This window comes from Eubalaena glacialis, chromosome 11 (assembly GCF_028564815.1).
Source record: "Eubalaena glacialis isolate mEubGla1 chromosome 11, mEubGla1.1.hap2.+ XY, whole genome shotgun sequence".
In the NCBI taxonomy this organism is placed as follows: Eukaryota; Metazoa; Chordata; class Mammalia; order Artiodactyla; family Balaenidae; genus Eubalaena; species Eubalaena glacialis.
The window spans coordinates 18,343,454-18,361,816 of record NC_083726.1 but is presented as its reverse complement, the minus strand read 5'-3'; the positions used below and the strand labels follow the sequence as shown (position 1 = coordinate 18,361,816).

The 18,363-nt window shown below is 36.5% G+C and overlaps 1 protein-coding gene across 1 annotated transcript in view; it reads left to right on the top strand.

Annotated features, from left to right (window-relative positions):
* The window catches only part of HCFC2 (host cell factor C2), a 41,387-nt gene that overhangs the window by 19,525 nt on the left and 3,499 nt on the right, over positions 1 to 18,363 (top strand). The window contains exons 8-12 of the mRNA XM_061206598.1: positions 1,408 to 1,575; positions 2,120 to 2,172; positions 12,358 to 12,535; positions 16,074 to 16,277; positions 16,830 to 16,903. Of these exons, the coding sequence (XP_061062581.1) occupies positions 1,408 to 1,575; positions 2,120 to 2,172; positions 12,358 to 12,535; positions 16,074 to 16,277; positions 16,830 to 16,903 (677 nt within the window). The remainder of the gene's footprint in view (positions 1 to 1,407; positions 1,576 to 2,119; positions 2,173 to 12,357; positions 12,536 to 16,073; positions 16,278 to 16,829; positions 16,904 to 18,363) is intronic.

Genomic DNA, 18,363 nt, shown 5'->3' with positions numbered 1-18,363 from the left:
TTGTGAATAGGATCGTGGAGGAATTTACATGGGAATAGTTGGAGGAACTAGGCTTAATTATCCTCTAAAACAGGGTCATTAGACTGTTTTTATAAAGACCCAGAGAGTAAATATTTTAAGCATTGTGGGCCATAATGTCTCTGTTACACCTACTCACCTCTACCCTTGTAGCATAAAAGGAGTCATAGACAATACCTAAACAAATGAGCATAGCTATATTTCAGTGAAACTTTATTTACAAAAATAGGCACAGACTGGATCTGGCCCATGAGCCATAGTTTGCTGACCCCTACTCTAAAAGATACAAAGAGATAGATATTAGACTTGTTCTATAAAGATTAAATTATAGTGTATAGATTTCAACTCACTAGAAAAATACATTTTCGTATATAACTGTCCAGAGATGGAGTGTACTGCCTTGGGATTTGTGAGTTCCCTAATTTGATAGGTAAACAAAAAGAAGACAGGGATATTGTAGAAATAATCTTAGGTCCTTTTTTCCAGTTCTAATCTAGTCTATGATTGTTATTGTTTTAGAAATGTTGGTAATATTTTATGCCAAAATAATTACCTGTTTTGGTTAGTACAAGTTTTTTGTTTGTTTGTTTTTTAATTTTTTTTTTTTTGGCTGCACTGGGTCTTTGTTGCTGTGCGCAGGCTTTCTCTGGTTGCGGTGCGGTGGCTTCTCTTGTTGTGGAGCATGGGGTCTAGGCGCGCGGGCTTCAGTAGTCGTGGCACGCGGGCTCAGTAGTTGTGGCACGTGAGCTCTAGAGCACAGGCTCAGTAGTTGTGGCGCACGGGCTTAGTTGCTCTGCGGCATGTGGGATCTTCCCGGGCCAGGGCTCAAACCCGTGTTCCCTGCATTGGCAGGCGGATTCCTAACCACTGCGCCACCAGGGAAGCCCTGGTTAGTACAAGTTTTGATAAGAAGGTATTAACTTCAAAGAAGTTACTTCAAAGAAGTTTTTCCAAAATATCATGTCCAAATAATTTTTGCTAACATTAGCAGTATTTCTAACATGTATGCTTTTGGCTCAAAATTGGGTCATAAAATTAAAAACTTACAAGGAAGGTAAAATAGCATAGCTGTAACTATAAAGTACTTGGTTTTTCCCCCCACTTCTAGGATTAAATATTTTTTTAAAATTTGATGACTCAGCTTGGAACTAAATTATTTTGTTTATAGATTTATTCGTGTAAGGAATTAGATAAATAAATAAAATCAGAACTCCAAATTATTTTCATTTGACCTACTATAGCTATGTTTATCTGAGTAAATTTTTTCCTCTTAGTAAACAGATGAAATGTTCATTGCTGATGTTTTCAGAACTCCAGGTCCACAAGCTATATAGGCAAACTATTGATACATTTGAAACTTTAATACATAATACCAATATTGTTCTTTAGAGAAACCACCGGCACCATCACAAGTACAACTGATCAAAGCCACTACCAACTCTTTTCATGTCAAATGGGATGAAGTGCCTACAGTTGAAGGCTATCTTTTGCAGTTGAATACAGACTTGCCGTACCAAGCTGTGTCATCAGATTCTTCAGCAACACCAAATATGCAAGGTAACATAATTTTCACACTTAAAGCGTGTATGCTCATATGCTTCGCGAAAAAAAGATAGTGTAGAAAAGCCTGTGATTCGACCTGATTTAAGAAATTTTATGCTATGATGTTTCCTGCCTGGTAAATCAGATACGTTATGTTTCAACTCTGAAACTTAACTGTATTACCATTATGATGTAGTAGAACACATAGACATGTAGGGTAGCATGTTTTTTCTGTAGTTCATTTTGATGTACTTTCTTAATCTGACATGCTACTTGACTTCAGGAGATGGTTTTAATTAGTTTTCTTAAATATTTCAGCTTCTTTCAAAAGTATTGTAACTAACAGGCACTTGGAAAGTAAAAGCAAATTTAATTTTACATGTTCTTCCAAAAAGGATTTCAGTTAACTATTAAGCAGACTATTAAGAAAACAGGTAAACTTTGATAAATATACTACTTTTTAAACCTTAAATATGTAACTTTTAAAAATATTTGATTGTAATGTATTTTCTTGAAGCTAATTTAGAGCATATCAGTCTGAACTTTCCCATTCCTACAGGAGTCAGGATGGACCCACACAGACAAGGCAGTAATAGCATCATTCCTAACAGTGTAAGTTGAAAAAATTTATAACAGTAAATGAATGTTTATGGTTACAGTCCTAATTTTTATTAATATTTTTAGCATATTACCCTAGGACAGGGGTTCTGCACCATAGCTGCACATCACAATCACCTCTGAGATTAAAAAACAAACAAACACAGATTCCCATGCCTTTCCCCAGATCTAGTGAAGCAGAATCTTAAAATGATGCCCAGGTAACTCTATTTTTAAGGAAAGCTCCGTATATCATTGTGACAGTAGCCTGAATTAAGAACCCCTGGCCAAGAGATTGAAGTCTCATTACACATAGTATCAGAGGCTAATACAAACACACAAACACACACATACACATATATATATACACACACATATATATGTATATATATGTGTGTATATATATATGTTTGGTTTTTGTTGTTTTTTTTTAAAATTTAGGTGGTACTACAAGGTTTATAATGAAGAACAATAGTTTCCTGCTCTGCTCCTACTTGCTCTTGATCCTGCCTCTAGAAACAACTACTTTCAAATATTTTAGCTCTCTTCTGGTATCTACCTTTGTGCTTTTAAATAAAATCCTTGTGCTGCCACTTCTTGACTTTCTAGTTTTAGGTCAATTGTCTTCAGTAATGGAAGATGAAGATTTTATGATCTCTTAAAATATTGCCATTTCCTCCCCTTCCTCTTCCCACATCCTTTAAATATTTTTAGTTGAATCATTATTTGATATTTACATTGTGATTATGACATATTCATAGGTGAGCCATGTAGTGTGCTGTGAGCATTGTTCCTTCTTCATGTAATTTTTTGTTTTTCTTGGCATTGTTAACTGCCTCACTTTTTCATTTGCTTAGTTTTCTTCTTGCCTATCATTAATTAATACTCAGATTCTCCAATAAAATAATAAAACTCCTCTCAAAATATTCAAACATATAAGGTAGTCTCTTTTTTCTTTCTTCACCACCCCCTGCCCCCAGAACCATTCCTCCCAGGGCCTCTGTCTTGATGCTCTAGTCTGTACTAATTCTTCTCTAAGTCTGCTACTCAGCTGTCAGATTAGAACTTCCATTTGTTTCATATTGGAAGTTTCTTTTACCTCTTTTCTGTGTTAGAGTCCATGTTTCTCGGTCTCATTTCATTCTCTTTCTTGGTGTTCTCCAGTAGTTTCCTGAGAAAGGGTTTATGAAAGGTAAACTTTTTGAGATCTTACGTATGTGAAAATGCCTTTTCTCTGTTCATATTTGATTGGTAGCTTGGCTGTGTTATAGAATTCTATATTGTAAATGTTTTCCTTAGAAATGGAAAGGCATTTTCCTACTGTCTTTTAGCATTCAGTGTTGCTGTTAAGAAGTCTGTCGCCACTTGGATTCCTGATCGTTTATATGTGACCTAATAGTTTTTGTTTTAATCCCCGGTTCTCTGAAATTTCAATAGTGATGTACCTTAGAGTGTGTGTCTTTGCTTCATTCACTGTGCTGTGCAGTCAGTGGGCCGTGTCATTCTGGAAACTCATGGCTTTCATTACTGATTATTTCCTCCTTCCACATTCTCTTTCTCTTTTTTGGAAACTCCTATTAATTGAATGATGGTCCTCCTGAACTAATCCTCTGATTTTACTTTTTATTTTCTATTTTCTATCTTTCCTCTGTTCTGCTTTCTGAAAAGTTTCTTCATTTATATTATAAATCTTCTATGCAATTTTTAAATATATTCAACCACATATTTAATCTCTAAAAGCCTGCTCTTATTCTTTATTTCTTTTATGACATTTTATTTTTGCTTCATGAATGTAATATTTTCCCTTATCTCTTCAAGAATTATGCTTTTTAAAAAAAATGGAGTTATATTCTGCTCTCAGCATTATTTCTTTTTTTCAAGCTCCTTTTAAAAAAATTTGTTTTGGTCTTGGACTTCCATGTTAGAGGCTGTTATCAAATGTCTGGTGATGCTTGGCTATCCTTTCATGTTTAAGTGAGGCATTAAAAATGAGCTTGGAAGATATCTTAGTCCATTTGGCCTGCTATAACAAAACACCATAGCCTAGGTGGCTTATAAACAATAGAAATTTATTTCCTGCATTTCTGGAGGCTGGAAGTCAGATCAGGGTGCCTGCATGGTAGAGTTCTGGTGAGGAACCTATTTAGGGTTGCAGACTGCTGACTTCTCATTGTATCCTCACATGGTGGAAGGGACAATGGATCTTTCTTGGGCCAATTTTTTTTTTTTTAATTATACTTTATTGGAGTATAATTGCTTTACATTGTTGTGTTAGTTGCTGCTGTATAACAAAGTGAATCAGCTATACATATACATATATCCCCATATCCCCTCCCTCTTGTGTCTCCCTCCCACTGTCCCTATCCCACCCCTCTAGGTTGTCACAAAGCACCGAGCTGATCTCCCTGTGCTATGCGGCTGCTTCCCACTAGCTATCTGTTTTACATTTGGTAGTATACATATGTCAATTCCACTCTCTCACTTCGTCTCAGCTTACCCTTCCCCCTCCCCGTGTCCTCAAGTCCATTCTCTATGTCTGCGTCTTTATTCCAGTCCTGCCCCTAGATTCTTCAGAACCTTTTTTTTTTTTAGATTCCGTATATATGTGTTAGCGTACAATATTTGTTTTTCTCTTTCTGACTTACTTCACTCTGTATGACAGACTCTAGCTCCATCCACCTCACTACAAATAACTCAATTTTGTTTCTTTTTATGGCTGAGTAATATCCCATTGTATATATGTGCCACATCTTCTTTATCCATTCATCTGTCGATGGACACTTAGGTTGCTTCCATGTCCTGGCTGTTGTAAATAGTGCTGCAATGAACATTTTGGTCCATGACTGTTTTTGAATTATAGTTTTCTCAGGGTATATGCCCAGTAGTGGGATTGTTGGGTCATATGGTAGTTCTATTTTTAGTTTTTTAAGGAACTTCCATACTGTTCTCCATAGTGGCTGTATCAATTTATATTCCCACCAACAGTGCAAGAGGGTTCCCTTTTCTCCACACCCTCTCCAGCATTTATTGTTTGTATATTTTTTGATGATGGCCATTCTGACTGGTGTGAGGTGATACCTCATTGTAGTTTTGATTTTCATTTCTCTAATGATTAGTGATGTTGAGCATCCTTTCATGTGTTTGTTGGCAATCTGTATATTTTCTTTGGAGAAATGTCTGTTTAGGTCTTCTGCCCATTTTTGGATTGGGTTGTTTGTTTTTTTGATATTGAGCTACACGAGCTGCTTGTATATTTTGGAGATTAATCCTTTGTCAGTTGCTTAGTTGGCAAATATTTTCTCCCATTCTGAGAGTTGTCTTTTGGTCTTGTTTATGGTTTCCTTTGCTGTGCAAAAGATTTTAAGTTTCATTAGGTCCCATTTGTTTATTTTTGTTTTTGTTTCCATTTCTCTAGGAGGTGGGTCAAAAAGGATCTTGCTGTGATTTATGTCAAAGAGTGTTCCTCCTATGTTTTCCTCTGAGAGTTTTATAGTGTCCGGTCTTACATTTAGGTCTCGAATCCATTTTGAGTTTATTTTTGTGTATGGTGTCAGGGAGTGTTCTAATTTCATTCTTTTACATGTAGCTGTCCAGTTTTTCCAGCACCACTTATTGAAGAGGCTGCCTTTTCTCCATTGTATATTCTTGCCTTCTTTATCAAAGATAAGGTGACCATATGTGCATGGGTTTATCTCTGGGCTTTCTATCCTGTTCCATTGATCTATATTTCTGTTTTTGTGCCAGTACCATACTGTCTTGATTACTGTAGCTTTGTAGTATAGTCTAAAGTCAGGGAGCCTGATTCCTCCAGCTCTGTTTTTCTTTTTCAAGATTGCTTTGGCTATTCGGAGTTTTTTGTGTTTCTATACAAATTGTGAAATTTTTGGTTCTAGTTCTGTGAAAAATGCCATTGGTAGTTTGATAGGGATTGCATTGAATCTGTAGATTGCTTTGGGTAGTATAGTCATTTTCACAGTGTTGATTCTTCCAATCCAAGAACATGGTATATCTTTCCATCTGTTTGTATCATCTTTGATTTCTTTCATCAGTGTCTTATAGTTTTCTGCATACAGGTCTTTTGTCTCTTTAGGTAGGTTTATTCCTAGGTATTTTATTCTTTTTGTTGCAATGGTAAATGGGAGTGTTTCCTTAATTTCTCTTTCAGATTTTTCATCATTAGGGTATAGGAATGCAAGAGATTTCTGTGCATTGATTTTGTATCCTGCTACTTTACCAAATTTATTGATTAGGTCTAGTAGTTTTCTGGTAGCATCTTTAGGATTCTCTATGTATAGTATCATGTCATCTGCAAACAGTGACAGTTTTACTTCTTCTTTTCCGATTTGGATTCCTTTTATTTCTTTTTCTTCTCTGATTGCTGTGGCTAAAACTTCCAAAACTATATTGAATAATAGTGGTGAGAGTGGACAACCTTGTCTTCTTCCTTATCTCAGTGGAAATGGTTTCAGTTTTTCACTATTGAGAACGATGTTGGCTGTGGGTTTGTCACATACGGCCTTTATTATGTTGAGGTAAGTTCCCTCTATGCATACTTCCCGGAGAGTTTTTATCATAAATGGGTGTTGAATTTTGTCAAAATCTTTTTCTGCATCAATTGAGATTATCATATGGTTTTTATCCTTCAGTTTGTTAGTATGGTGTATCACATTGATTGATTTGCGTATATTGAAGAATCCTTGCATTCCTGGGATAAACCCCACGTGATCATGGTGTATGATCCTTTTAATGTGCTGCTGGATTCTGTTTGCTAGTATTTTGTTGAGGATTTTTGCATCTATGTTCATCAGTGATATTGGCTTGTAGTTTTATTATTTTGTAACATCTTTGTCTGGTTTTGGTATCAGGGTGATGGTGGCCTCGTAGAATGAGTTTGGGAGTGTTCCTCCCTCTGCTATATTTTGGAAGAGTTTGAGAAGGATAGGTGTTAGCTCTTCTGTAAATGTTTGATAGAATTCGCCTGTGAATCCATCTGGTCCTGGGTTTTTGTTTGTTGGAAGATTTTTAATCACAGTTTCAATTTCAGTGCTTGCAATTGGTCTGTTTATATTTTCTATTTCTTCCTGGTTCAGTCTCAGAAGGTTGTGCTCTTCTAAGAATTTGTCCATTTCTTCCAGGTTGTCCATTTTATTCGCATATAGTTGCTTGTAGTAATCTCTCATGATCCTTTGTATTTCTGCAGTGTCAGTTGTTACTTCTCCTTTTTCATTTCTAATTCTGTTGATTTGAGTCTTCTCCCTTTTTTTCTTGATGATTCTGGCTAATGGTTTATCAATTTTGTTTATCTTCTCAAAGACCCAGCTTTTAGTTTTATTGATCTTTGCTATCATTTCCTTCATTTGTTTTTCATTTGTTTCTGCTCTGATCTTTATGATTTCTTTCCTTCTGCTAACTTTGGGGTTTTTTTGTTCTTCTTTCTCTAATTGCTTTAGGTGTAAGGTTACATTGTTTATTTGAGATTTTTCTTGTTTCTTGAAGTAGGATTGTATTGCTATAAACTTCCCCCTTAGAACTGCTTTTGCTGCATCCCATAGGTTTTGGGTCGTCGTGTTTTCATTGTCATTTGTTTCTAGGTATTTTTTGATTTCCTCTTTGAGTTCTTCAGTGATCTCTCGGTTATTTAGTAGCGTATTGTTTAGCCTCCATGTGTTTGTATTTTTTACAGTTTTTTTTTTCCTGTAATTGATATCTAGTCTCATAGTGTTGTGGTCAGAAAAGATACTTGATATGATTTCAATTTTCTTAAATTTACTGAGGTTTGATTTGTGACCCAAGATATGATCTATCCTGGAGAATGTTCCATGAGCACTTGAGAAGAAAGTTTATTCTGTTGTTTCTGGATGGAATGTCCTATAAATATCAGTTAAGTCCATCTTGTTTAATGTATCATTTAAAGCTTGTGTTTCCTTATTTATTTTCATTTTGGTTGATCTGTCCATTGGTGAAAGTGGGGTGTTAAAGTCCCCTACTATTATTGTGTTACTGTCGATTTCCCCTTTTATGGCTGTTAGCATTTGCCTAATGTATTGAGGTGCTCCTATGTTGGGTGCGTAAATATTTACAATTATTATATCTTCTTCTTGGATTGATCCCTTGATCATTATGTAGTGTCCTTCTTTGTCTCTTGTAATAGTCTTTATTTTAAAGTCTATTTTATCTGATTATGAGTATGGCTACTCCAGCTTTCTTTTGATTTCCATTTGCATGGAATATCTTTTTTCCATCCCCTCACTTTCAGTCTGTATGTGTCCGTAGGTCTGAAGTGGGTCTCTTGTAGACAGCACATATACGGGTCTTGTTTTTGTATCCATTCAGCCAGTCTGTGTCTTTTGGTTGGAGCATTTAATCCATTTACATTTAAGGTAATTATCGATATGTATGTTCCTATTCCCATTTTCTTAATTGTTTTGGGTTTGTTATTGTAGGTCTTTTCCTTCTCTTGTGTTTCCTACCTAGAGAAGTTCCTTTAGCATTTGCTGTAAAGCTGGTTTGCTGGTGCTGAATTCTTTTAGCTTTTGCTTGTCTGTAAAGGTTTTAATTTCTCCATCGAATCTGAATGAGATCCTTGCTGGGTAGAGTAATCTTGGTTGGAGGTTTTTCCCTTTCATCACTTGAAATATGTCCTGCCACTCCCTTCTGGCTTGCAGAGTTTCTGCTGAAAGATCAGCTGTTAACCTTATGGGGATTCCCTTGTGTGTTATTTGTTGTTTTTCCCTTGCTGCTTTTAATATGTTTTCTTTGTATTTAATTTTTGATAGTTTGATTAATAGGTGTCTTGGCGTGTTTCTCCTTGGATTTATCCTGTATGGGACTCTCTGCACTTCTTGGACTTGATTGACTATTTCCTTTCCCTTATTAGGGAAGTTTTCAACTATAATCTGTTCAAATATTTTCTCAGTCCCTTTCTTTTTCTCTTCTTCTTCTGGGACCCCTATAATTCGAATGTTGGTGCGTTTAATATTGTCCCAGAGGTCTCTGAGACTGTCCTCAATTCTTTTCATTCTTTTTTCTTTATTCTGCTCTGCAGTAGTTATTTCCACTATTTTATCTTCCAGGTCACTTATCCGTTCTTCTGCCTCAGTTATTCTGCTATTGATTCCTTCTAGGGAATTTTTAATTTCATTTATTGTGTTGTTCATCATTGTTTGTTTGCTCTTTAGTTCTTCTAGGTCCTTGCTAAACGTTTCTTGTATTTTCTCCATTCTGTTTCCAAGATTTTGGATCATCTTTATTATCATTACTCTGAATTCTTTTTCAGGTAGATGGCCTATTTCCTCTTCTTTTGTTTTGTCTGGTGGGTTTTTACCTTGCTCCTTCATCTGCTGCGTATTTCTCTGTCTTCTCATTTTGCTTAACTTACTGTGTTTGGGGTCTCCTTTTCGCAGGCTGCAGGTTTGTAGTTCCCATTGTTTTTGGTGTGTGCCCCCAGTGGGTAAGGTTGGTTCAGTGGGTGGTGTAGGCTTCCTGGTGGAGGGGACCTGGTGCCTGTGTTCTGGTGGATGAGGCTGGATCTTGTCTTTCCGGTGGGCAGGACCGCGTCTGGTGGTGTGTTTTGGGGTGTCTGTGAACTTAGTATATTAGGCAGCCTCTCTGCTAATGGGTGGGGTTGTGTTCCTGTCTTGCTAGTTGTTTGGCATGGGGTGTCCACCACTGGAGCTTGCTGGGGGTGTCCACCACTGGAGCTTGCTGGACATTGAGTAGAGCTGGGTCTTAGCGTTGAGACGGAGATCTCTGTGAGATCTCTCGCTGTTTGATATTACGTGGGGCCAGGAGGTCTCTGGTGGTCCAGTGTGCTGAACTCGTCTCTCCCACCTCAGAGGCTCAGGCCTGACACCCAGCTGGAGCACCAAGACCCCGTCAGCCACACAGTGTTGGCGTTCACCATCAGGAAGAGGGGGTGCTCATGCACTGCTGATCCACTTGTGATTTGTTCAAGATTTTGTGAAAACAATCTAGCACAATCTGTTTAAAAAAAACCCAGCAAAACTCTTGGGCCACTTTTGTAAGGCACTAATCACAGTCCAAAGCTACTTCCTAATACCATCACCTTGGGGGTTAGGTTTCAGCATATAAATTTGTGGGGGACACAGACATTCAGACCATAGCAGCTCTATGCATATGGGCATGCTTGATTAGTAGACCTTTATGAGGGTTTTTGAGTGAGGATCCACAAATATCAGTATCTTTTCTTGTGGACCAGTGGGTTTCCCCTGAGACTTCTCCAACCTCTTGCTTAAGGGCTCTAAGCCTGGCTATCAGTATTCTGGGAGCTTAATGCAGAGAGGGCAGTGTCTCTCTGTTCAGTATGCAGACTTTCACTTAATCCCCATTTTCAGTATCGGTGCCCCTCCTCCATCCTCACCAGAGAGACTCTGTACCACGGTCCAGAGCCTCCCATTTTTTTTTTTTTTTTTTAATTATTAGCACCTTTAATTATTATTTTATTTATTTATTTGGCTGTGTTGGGTCTTCGTTTCTGTGCGAGGGCTTCCTCTAGCTGCGGCAAGCGGGGGCCACTCTTCATCGCGGTGCGCGGGCCTCTCACTATCGTGGCCTCTCTTCTTGCGGAGCACAGGCTCCAGACGCGCAGGCTCAGTAGTTGTGGCTCACGGGCCTAGTTGCTTCGTGGCATGTGGGATCTTCCCAGACCAGGGCTCGAACCCGTGTCCCCTGCATTAGCAGGCAGATTCTCAACCACTGCGCCACCAGGGAAGCCCCAGAGCCTCCCATTTTAATCTTTCTACCTATCTCCCTTCTTCAGTTCAAATGGAGGTGAGGAATCTGTCTGCCTTTGTATGCTGGAAGAGCAGAGCTGGGGCTACAGACACTTTTTATATAGTCTTCCATATGATGGTCCTCTGGTGTTCTGCACTCTGCACTTCAGCCTCCAAAGAACCTGATGCCCCCAATTTCCAAGGCTTTCTGGGCTCTTCAGCAAAAACGGTTCACCTCTCAGTGACTTTCCACGTACAGGCTCTTAGCTTTAGCTTTTTCTGCTTTATAAAGGCATACCTCATTTTTTGCACTTCGCTTTACTGTGCTTCCCACATAGTATAACATGGAGACTTGGTAGTGAAATAAACTTAGGGTCAAATTCTAGCTCTGCTACTTGCTGGCTGCCTGACCCTGGGTGTGTTATTTAAGATCTCTGAGTCTCATTTTTTTCCATCTGTAAGCCAGGGGTGATATTATCCAATTTATAGCATTCTTATGAAGGTTAAATGAGATACAGACTTTATAACTATGTAGCACAAGAACTATCACATAGTATAATGCTCCTTAATGGCTGTGGCTGTCATCGTCATCATTTATTAACAGTAGGACAATCACCATCAATTAGAAGGGAAGTAGAGGGCATATTATGGACAAGTATCCTTAGAGCTATGAGAAATTATAATTGATAATATAGTTATAATTGTGACATTAAAGGTGAAGACAGAAAAGTAACAAAAAACATGTAACGAAAAAGAGGCAATGATATTGGGGTATTTGAATGAAGCCAGATCACTTTTATGGTTCAGTAGACCTATAATTATTGCTATATAATAACTGATGTTCACATTGATGATTTGAATTATCAAAAGGTTTAAATGTGTTTGTTATAGTGTCTTTAAGAAGACAAACAGAAATGTAATTAGGAAGATTCCTATCTAGAATGTTTAATGGTGAAGAATATTGATATGTATGTATTAAATCTTGAAGCCTATATGGAAAACTCAGTCATATAGAATAATTCATATGCTTCAAGGTTTCATACAAGTGAGATTTTTCTCTTAGGAGTCGTAAAATCTTTAGTGTACATGTCTGATCTTGTTAAGAAAATTTGAATGTTAAATTCAGTATCTTGGGTGTTGTCACCTATGTTACATATGTATTTACTTGAATACTAACTACTGCTTGTAAAGATGTAGATTTTTTTTTTCCCTCAAAATGTACTGTTCCTTTTCCCTTCAGAACTGGTCTTTTGAGAATGAATATTAAGTGGAAAGAAATTGTTTTCTTAAACTATTATAAAATTTAAAGAATAATCCTGTACAAATTAAGAATATAATTTAAACTGTTTTGTATTTTGGAAAATTTATTTTCAAAACGTTTAAGTTGTAAATTATTTTGCTTTTTTTTACATGTATTTCTATTTAATTGAACATTACTTGCTACAATAAATTATTTTATTTCTTGTAGATCAGTGATACAATGAACAGTGCAAAATCTGAACATACAGCTATGAAAGGAACTTCACTGAAAAACAAACCAGAACTCAAAGCATCAACTGATTCTAATGCCACTTTACATTCATCTTTGGCAACTAACGCTTCTAATCATAACAGTTGTGTGGTGGATATGCTAAGGAAAAATGAAGGTATAAAGATGGCATTCTAAATAAAGCTTAAGCTTTTTATAATAATGGTAGAAAATTTTAGAGTCTTTGAAAAAGTAAATGTTATATGGTTTGGATCCATTTTCAAAATATAATATATACCTACCATATTGACCCTAATTAGAATCATGTCAAGATACCAAGCAAGAACTTACCTGAATAGTAAAGATTAGTTATTAACTACAGAATTTAAATGAGGCAAGCTCTTGTGTACCATTTGAGATTGGCCAGTGTGTTCAGTATCACTGTTCCATTACCCTGTTGTCCTAGCACTTATAACTAACTGCAGTAATTTATTTTGGGCCAGGATTTTGTCTATCTTGTTCACATAAAGTTCTCCAGCACCCAGATTCATGCCTGGTAAATAGTAGTCACTTAATAAATAAATAAATATTTGTTTACCAAGTAACTGGATTATCCTCAGAAAGGTAGTTCATTTATGAAACTGTTGATTAGCCTGTTGAATTCATGGTACAGCTTGTAATTTGGTGATCCTTATATTTTAAAGTATTTAATTTGAATATTCTGATACCATTTGAGATATATTAAGTGTTGCCTCTGATTTCATTGTCTAAAATTACTTTATAAATCTCATTCTGATATATCCCTGACATAGGAATATGTGGTTTTATTTTTAATTTGAAAAAATTATGACCGTTAATAAAAAGCTAATCCTCTTCAGTGAATAACAAGATGAATATTCTTTTTATTTCTATTTTTCTTTATGAGTCCATGGTAGATAAAAATATTCAAGGAAAATAATTTCCTATAGTTTTTCTAATTTTATTATTTGTGGAAGAGGAGAGCACTTTTGTTGATTTTCTGATGTAAGGGAATCATTTGGTCAAATTTATAAAAGCTTGGTCTTGGACGTCAGTTTAAATTTCTTTTTTTATAGTGATTTTCTATGTCTATCATATAAAGAAGTTTATACTCTTGAAAACAAATAGGAGCTTTGAGATTTGAGAGTCTTAATGTACTCTGAATCCTACTTGTAAGGCAGTTTGGATAAAATTAATATTAGTCAAATGGAGAAACAAGAGTGGTTGTACAATGACAGTATCTGGCACATAGTAGATATTCAAATGTGTGAATGAATGGTTACCCAATTTCAGGTTAACAAGAGGAGATTGGGCTTTTTCTCTGTAGGTTGGAGTAGCTGATACGTTTCTTTCTTTTTTTTTTTTTTGTTGTATGTTTCAAAAGTGAAAGAGTGACACGATTAGTTGGGTTTTTAAAATTAATTTATTTAATTAATTTATTTTTGACTGCATTGGGTCTTCGTTGCTGCACGTGGGCATTCTCTAGTTGCGGCGAGCGGGAGCTACTTTTCATTGCAGTGCGCGGGCTTCTCATTGTGGTGGCTTCTCTTGTTGCAGGGCATGGGCTCTAGGCGCGCAGGCTTCAGTAGTTGTGCCACGCAGGCTCAGTAGTTGTGGCTCGTGGGCTCTAGAGCACAGGCTCAGTAGTTGTGGTGCACGGGCTTAGTTGCTCCACGGCATGTGGGATCTTCCCAGACCAGAGCTCGAACCCGTGTCCCCTGCGTTGGCAGGTGGTTTCTAAACCACTGCGCCACCAGGGAAGCCCCGTGATTAGTTTTTGTTTTTTATTTTGGAAAGGACGTTCTAGCCTCACCATCAGGAAGAGTTATAATACGAAATGGTTGGGAGACTCGTTAGGACGTTCTTTTAGGACTTCAAGAGATGCATAGAGACTAAAGCAGTAGGTGGGATGGAGAGGAGAGAATACATCAGTTCAGAGACCTTTAGAAAGTAGCACCTATTAGACTTGGAAACTGGTTAGATATGAGAAATAAAAATGAGTCGAACATGACTCCCAGTTTTCTGGGTTGGACATTCAGTCGTTGATGATACTCTTCATCAAGACAGGAAATACAGGAGCAAGAACAGATTTGGGGGCTTCCCTGGTGGCGCAATGGTTGAGAATCTGCCTGCCAATGCAGGGGACATGGGTTCGAGCCTGGTCTGGGAAGATCCCACATGCCGCAGAGCAACTAGGCCCGTGAGCCACAACTGCTGAGCCTGCACGTCTGGAGCTTGTGCTCCGCAAAAAGAGAGGCCACGACAGTGAGAGGCCTGCGCACCGCGATGAAGAGTGGCCACCGCTCGCCACAACTAGAGAAAGCCCTCGCACAGAAACAAAGACCCAACACAGCCAAAAATAAAATATAAATAAATAAATAAATAAAAATTAAAAAAAAAAAAGAACAGATTTGGGGATAAGATAGGTTCAGCCTTGAACTTACTGTTTTTGAGGCACTTGAGGAACATATTGGTAAAGATTTCTAATAGGTAGTTGGATACTTAGGTCTGGAGTCTACGATGCAGTTCTTGGCTGGAAGTATAAATTTAGAAATTAAGAGTATCTAAAATGTAAGCTCCACAAGAGCAGGGACCTTGTCTGACTTGTTTACTGAGGGATTCTCAGGACCTGGCACTGCACCTGGGACATGTATTTGAGACATGTATAATTCGTGAATGGTAGCTAAAACACCAGGAAAATATACAAGGGGAGAAAAGAAAAGGCTTAGAAACACCTGCATTTAAAGAGTCATTTGAAGAAGAGAAGCCAGCTAAAGAGATTGAAAAGGCATTCCAAGAAGGTTAGGAAAAAAGATTGGTATCATATTTTTTACCTACGTAGTGGGCATCACTGTTTATGACTGTGTATTTATGATGTATGTATGAGTGAATACAAGTCATAGACAGAAACAGTTTCAAAAAAGAGTATGTGGTCAGGATTGTTTACATTGCAGAGAAGTCAAGTAAATGAAAGTAGATAAGTATCCCTTAGAAATAAGTATCCCTTGACATTTGTCAGAGCCATTTCATTAGAGTTGTGTGCTGGATCAAATTTGGGGAGGTCAAGGAATTAGAGACTGCTCTAAAGGAAATTAGCGAGGGGAGATGGTAACTGGAGAATACTTGTTTATAATGTTTATAGACTGAGGCCCAAAACTACTGAAGAAGAATTTGAAAACCCCAAAAAGAAAGGAATGATTGATAAAAGAGGGTCCCAAAATATGTGGAAGGAATGGGACCAAGAGCACAAGAGAATAGATTAAACTTCCTTAGGAGAGAAGTCATCATCTGAAATGGAAGAAAGGACAGAGGGGCTGGGCACAATCATAAATACATTTCTAGTTTAGGACAAGAGAAGGCAGAAAATTGGTGGCATTCATGCCTGATCACCTCTTTTTCTTTTCCTAAAATGGGAGGAAAGGCCATTTGATCTATGACTGAGTAGAGTTCAAGAACAATGATTCAGTGTTTAGAATGGAAGAAGGAGCTGAGAAGTTGGCAATCTGTTATGGATATAATGCACTTTATTTTTCTAGATATTTTATGCCTAATGGTTAAGTCATATGACTGACTTTCGTGGTACTCACGTTTATGATTGTAAAATTGAAAATGCCAAGAATTGGGTGACAAGAACTACAAGATACAGCAGTTATTTGCAGGTATTATGTTAATAATTAATCTTTTCCCTTTAATTTTAGGTCCTCACACTTCAGCAAATATAGGTGTTCTAAGTAGTTGCCTGGACTTAAGAACAGTAATCCCTGAAACTTCTGTATCCAGTACTGTTTCCAACGCACAAACTATGGTAACCCAGCAGACCATTAAAACTGAATCATCCAGTACAAATGGGGCAGTTGTTAAAGATGAAACTTCACTAACAACATTCAGTACCAAATCTGAAGGTTTGAAATGTGTTTCACATACTGTATTTTGAACCATTTTTGTATATAAATTCATCAAACGTATTTGTTTTAGATGGGAATTGCATTTCATCTTGGATTGAATCAAATATAAAAAGATAAGGCATTTCAGTTAAAATCATTATATAATATATTCTCTGCTACCTTACATAAAATAGTTATATTAGCACACACTGTAATACAATCAGAATGTATCTTTCCTACCATGAACTTATTCAGCAGAATTTTTTTTTCCTTAGAAAAGATTAGTTCTAGGCTATGGAGTAACAATTCTCCCAGCTTGATTGATTTCTGATTTTGTAAATTCTCATTTTATTCTTTTGCAATAGGAATTGTGTTTCATGTTTGGTGAATATTCTCTGAAGTTCCAGCTAGTCATCAAATCCTTGAAAAATGAACTTTGTGAATTAGTTCAAGTTAGAGGGTCCATATTCCAATTATTGTGATTTTTTGTATATTTATAAACTATATTTTAATATATCTGTTTGATAAGTGATTATGTAAGTCTTATCTGATGAATTGTTTAATTTTTAGTTGATGAAACATGTGCATTACCTGCAACTAAGATCAGCCGTGTAGAGGCACATGCTGGAGTGATGCCATTTTCTGTAAGTATATTACCTGGAGATGATATATGTTTACAGACGGTTAAACATGCTTTAAATGCTGAGCACCTTCAACATAAATTCAGGAAAAGACTCTTGGGTATCCTCTAGTAATTATTTTACATAAATTGAAAAGTGAAGGGTTAAAGAGAAAACTGTTCGCAGTATAATGTTAAGTGGAAAACTGTGGACAAAAAATAATATGTATACTGCATTCCCAATTTTATTAAAAACACACACAGTGCGTACATTCACACTCTCACGTGAGTCCTCACACGTCTGCACTACGATGCTAGATGACTTTCTTCAGGTTGTGGGGCCAGAGATAATTTTCACTTTCTTCTTTATGCTTTCAGGATATTTCTGTTAAAAAAAATAAAATAAAATAAAATGTTACTTTCATAATCAGAAATGTGTGTGTATACATACATATGTGTATATATTGAAATTACATTAATGGTTTAAAGAGTAAAAGGACGTGTTATAAAACATAAAACTTGAATGGCTTTCTTGCTAGCTACTTAATAGGAGAACAACAGAATATTGCAATACTGAGTCAGGCATACCTGTAGGGTATCCCAACAGTGTCTGACATTGGGTTTTTTGGTGGAAGGCCAGAATAAGTCTGCCTGGTACCAAATTTAAATGCTAGGAATGTGCCTCACAAATAGTATACTAAGATTGTTTCACTTAGATGAATACATGTGTTTGTGTATATCTTTAAATTTATTTTTAAATTCTCAGTCATTTTAACTTTATTGCTATGAGCAAGAGTTTTTATTTGACCTAAAATTTACCTTTTAGAATCTTCAAGGTTAGTCTATAGTTTTAGTTTTCTTTCAGTCATGATTTTATGGCTTTTGATTGTGTATTTACCTTCATCAGCTTTCACCTTTCCAGAATGTTAAGTCCCAGTGTTCTTAGACTCTTCTCAGAGAAGAATTATTAAAATGAATTTTTATCTCTTAAATCTGTTTTGCAATGCATCAGCCAGAGTGGTATCTGTTATTTCAGTTGGAGCCAGTTGTTTTATAAAAGTTGTTGAAGAGAGTTTTTACAACTTTAAAATGAAAACAAGTTTAAAGCTATTCCTTTTCTAAAAACCTTAAAGACTCTTCTAGTTAGCTCACTTTGTCATGTGTGATAGCCTAAGTAACAAGTAATGTGAGTTATAAGCATGTACCTCTGCTGTTATATATTCAAGACAGAAATAAATAACTGAAGTGCACATTTGTTTTGAGCTTCTGGAAACAGTGTCTCATTTATAAAGAAGATGGCTTAAAAAGGTTAGTTCCAGGGATAAGTATAATTCACTTATCACTAAAAGTAGCTTAAGGTAGAGGAAGTTTATTAGTCTTAAAGCAAGGTAAAAATGTAAAACTGTTTAATCTGTTCCTCTTTAGTATATAATAAATTATATTCAAATTGCATTTTAGTTTTGAACATTTTTTCTCCTTTTAGGT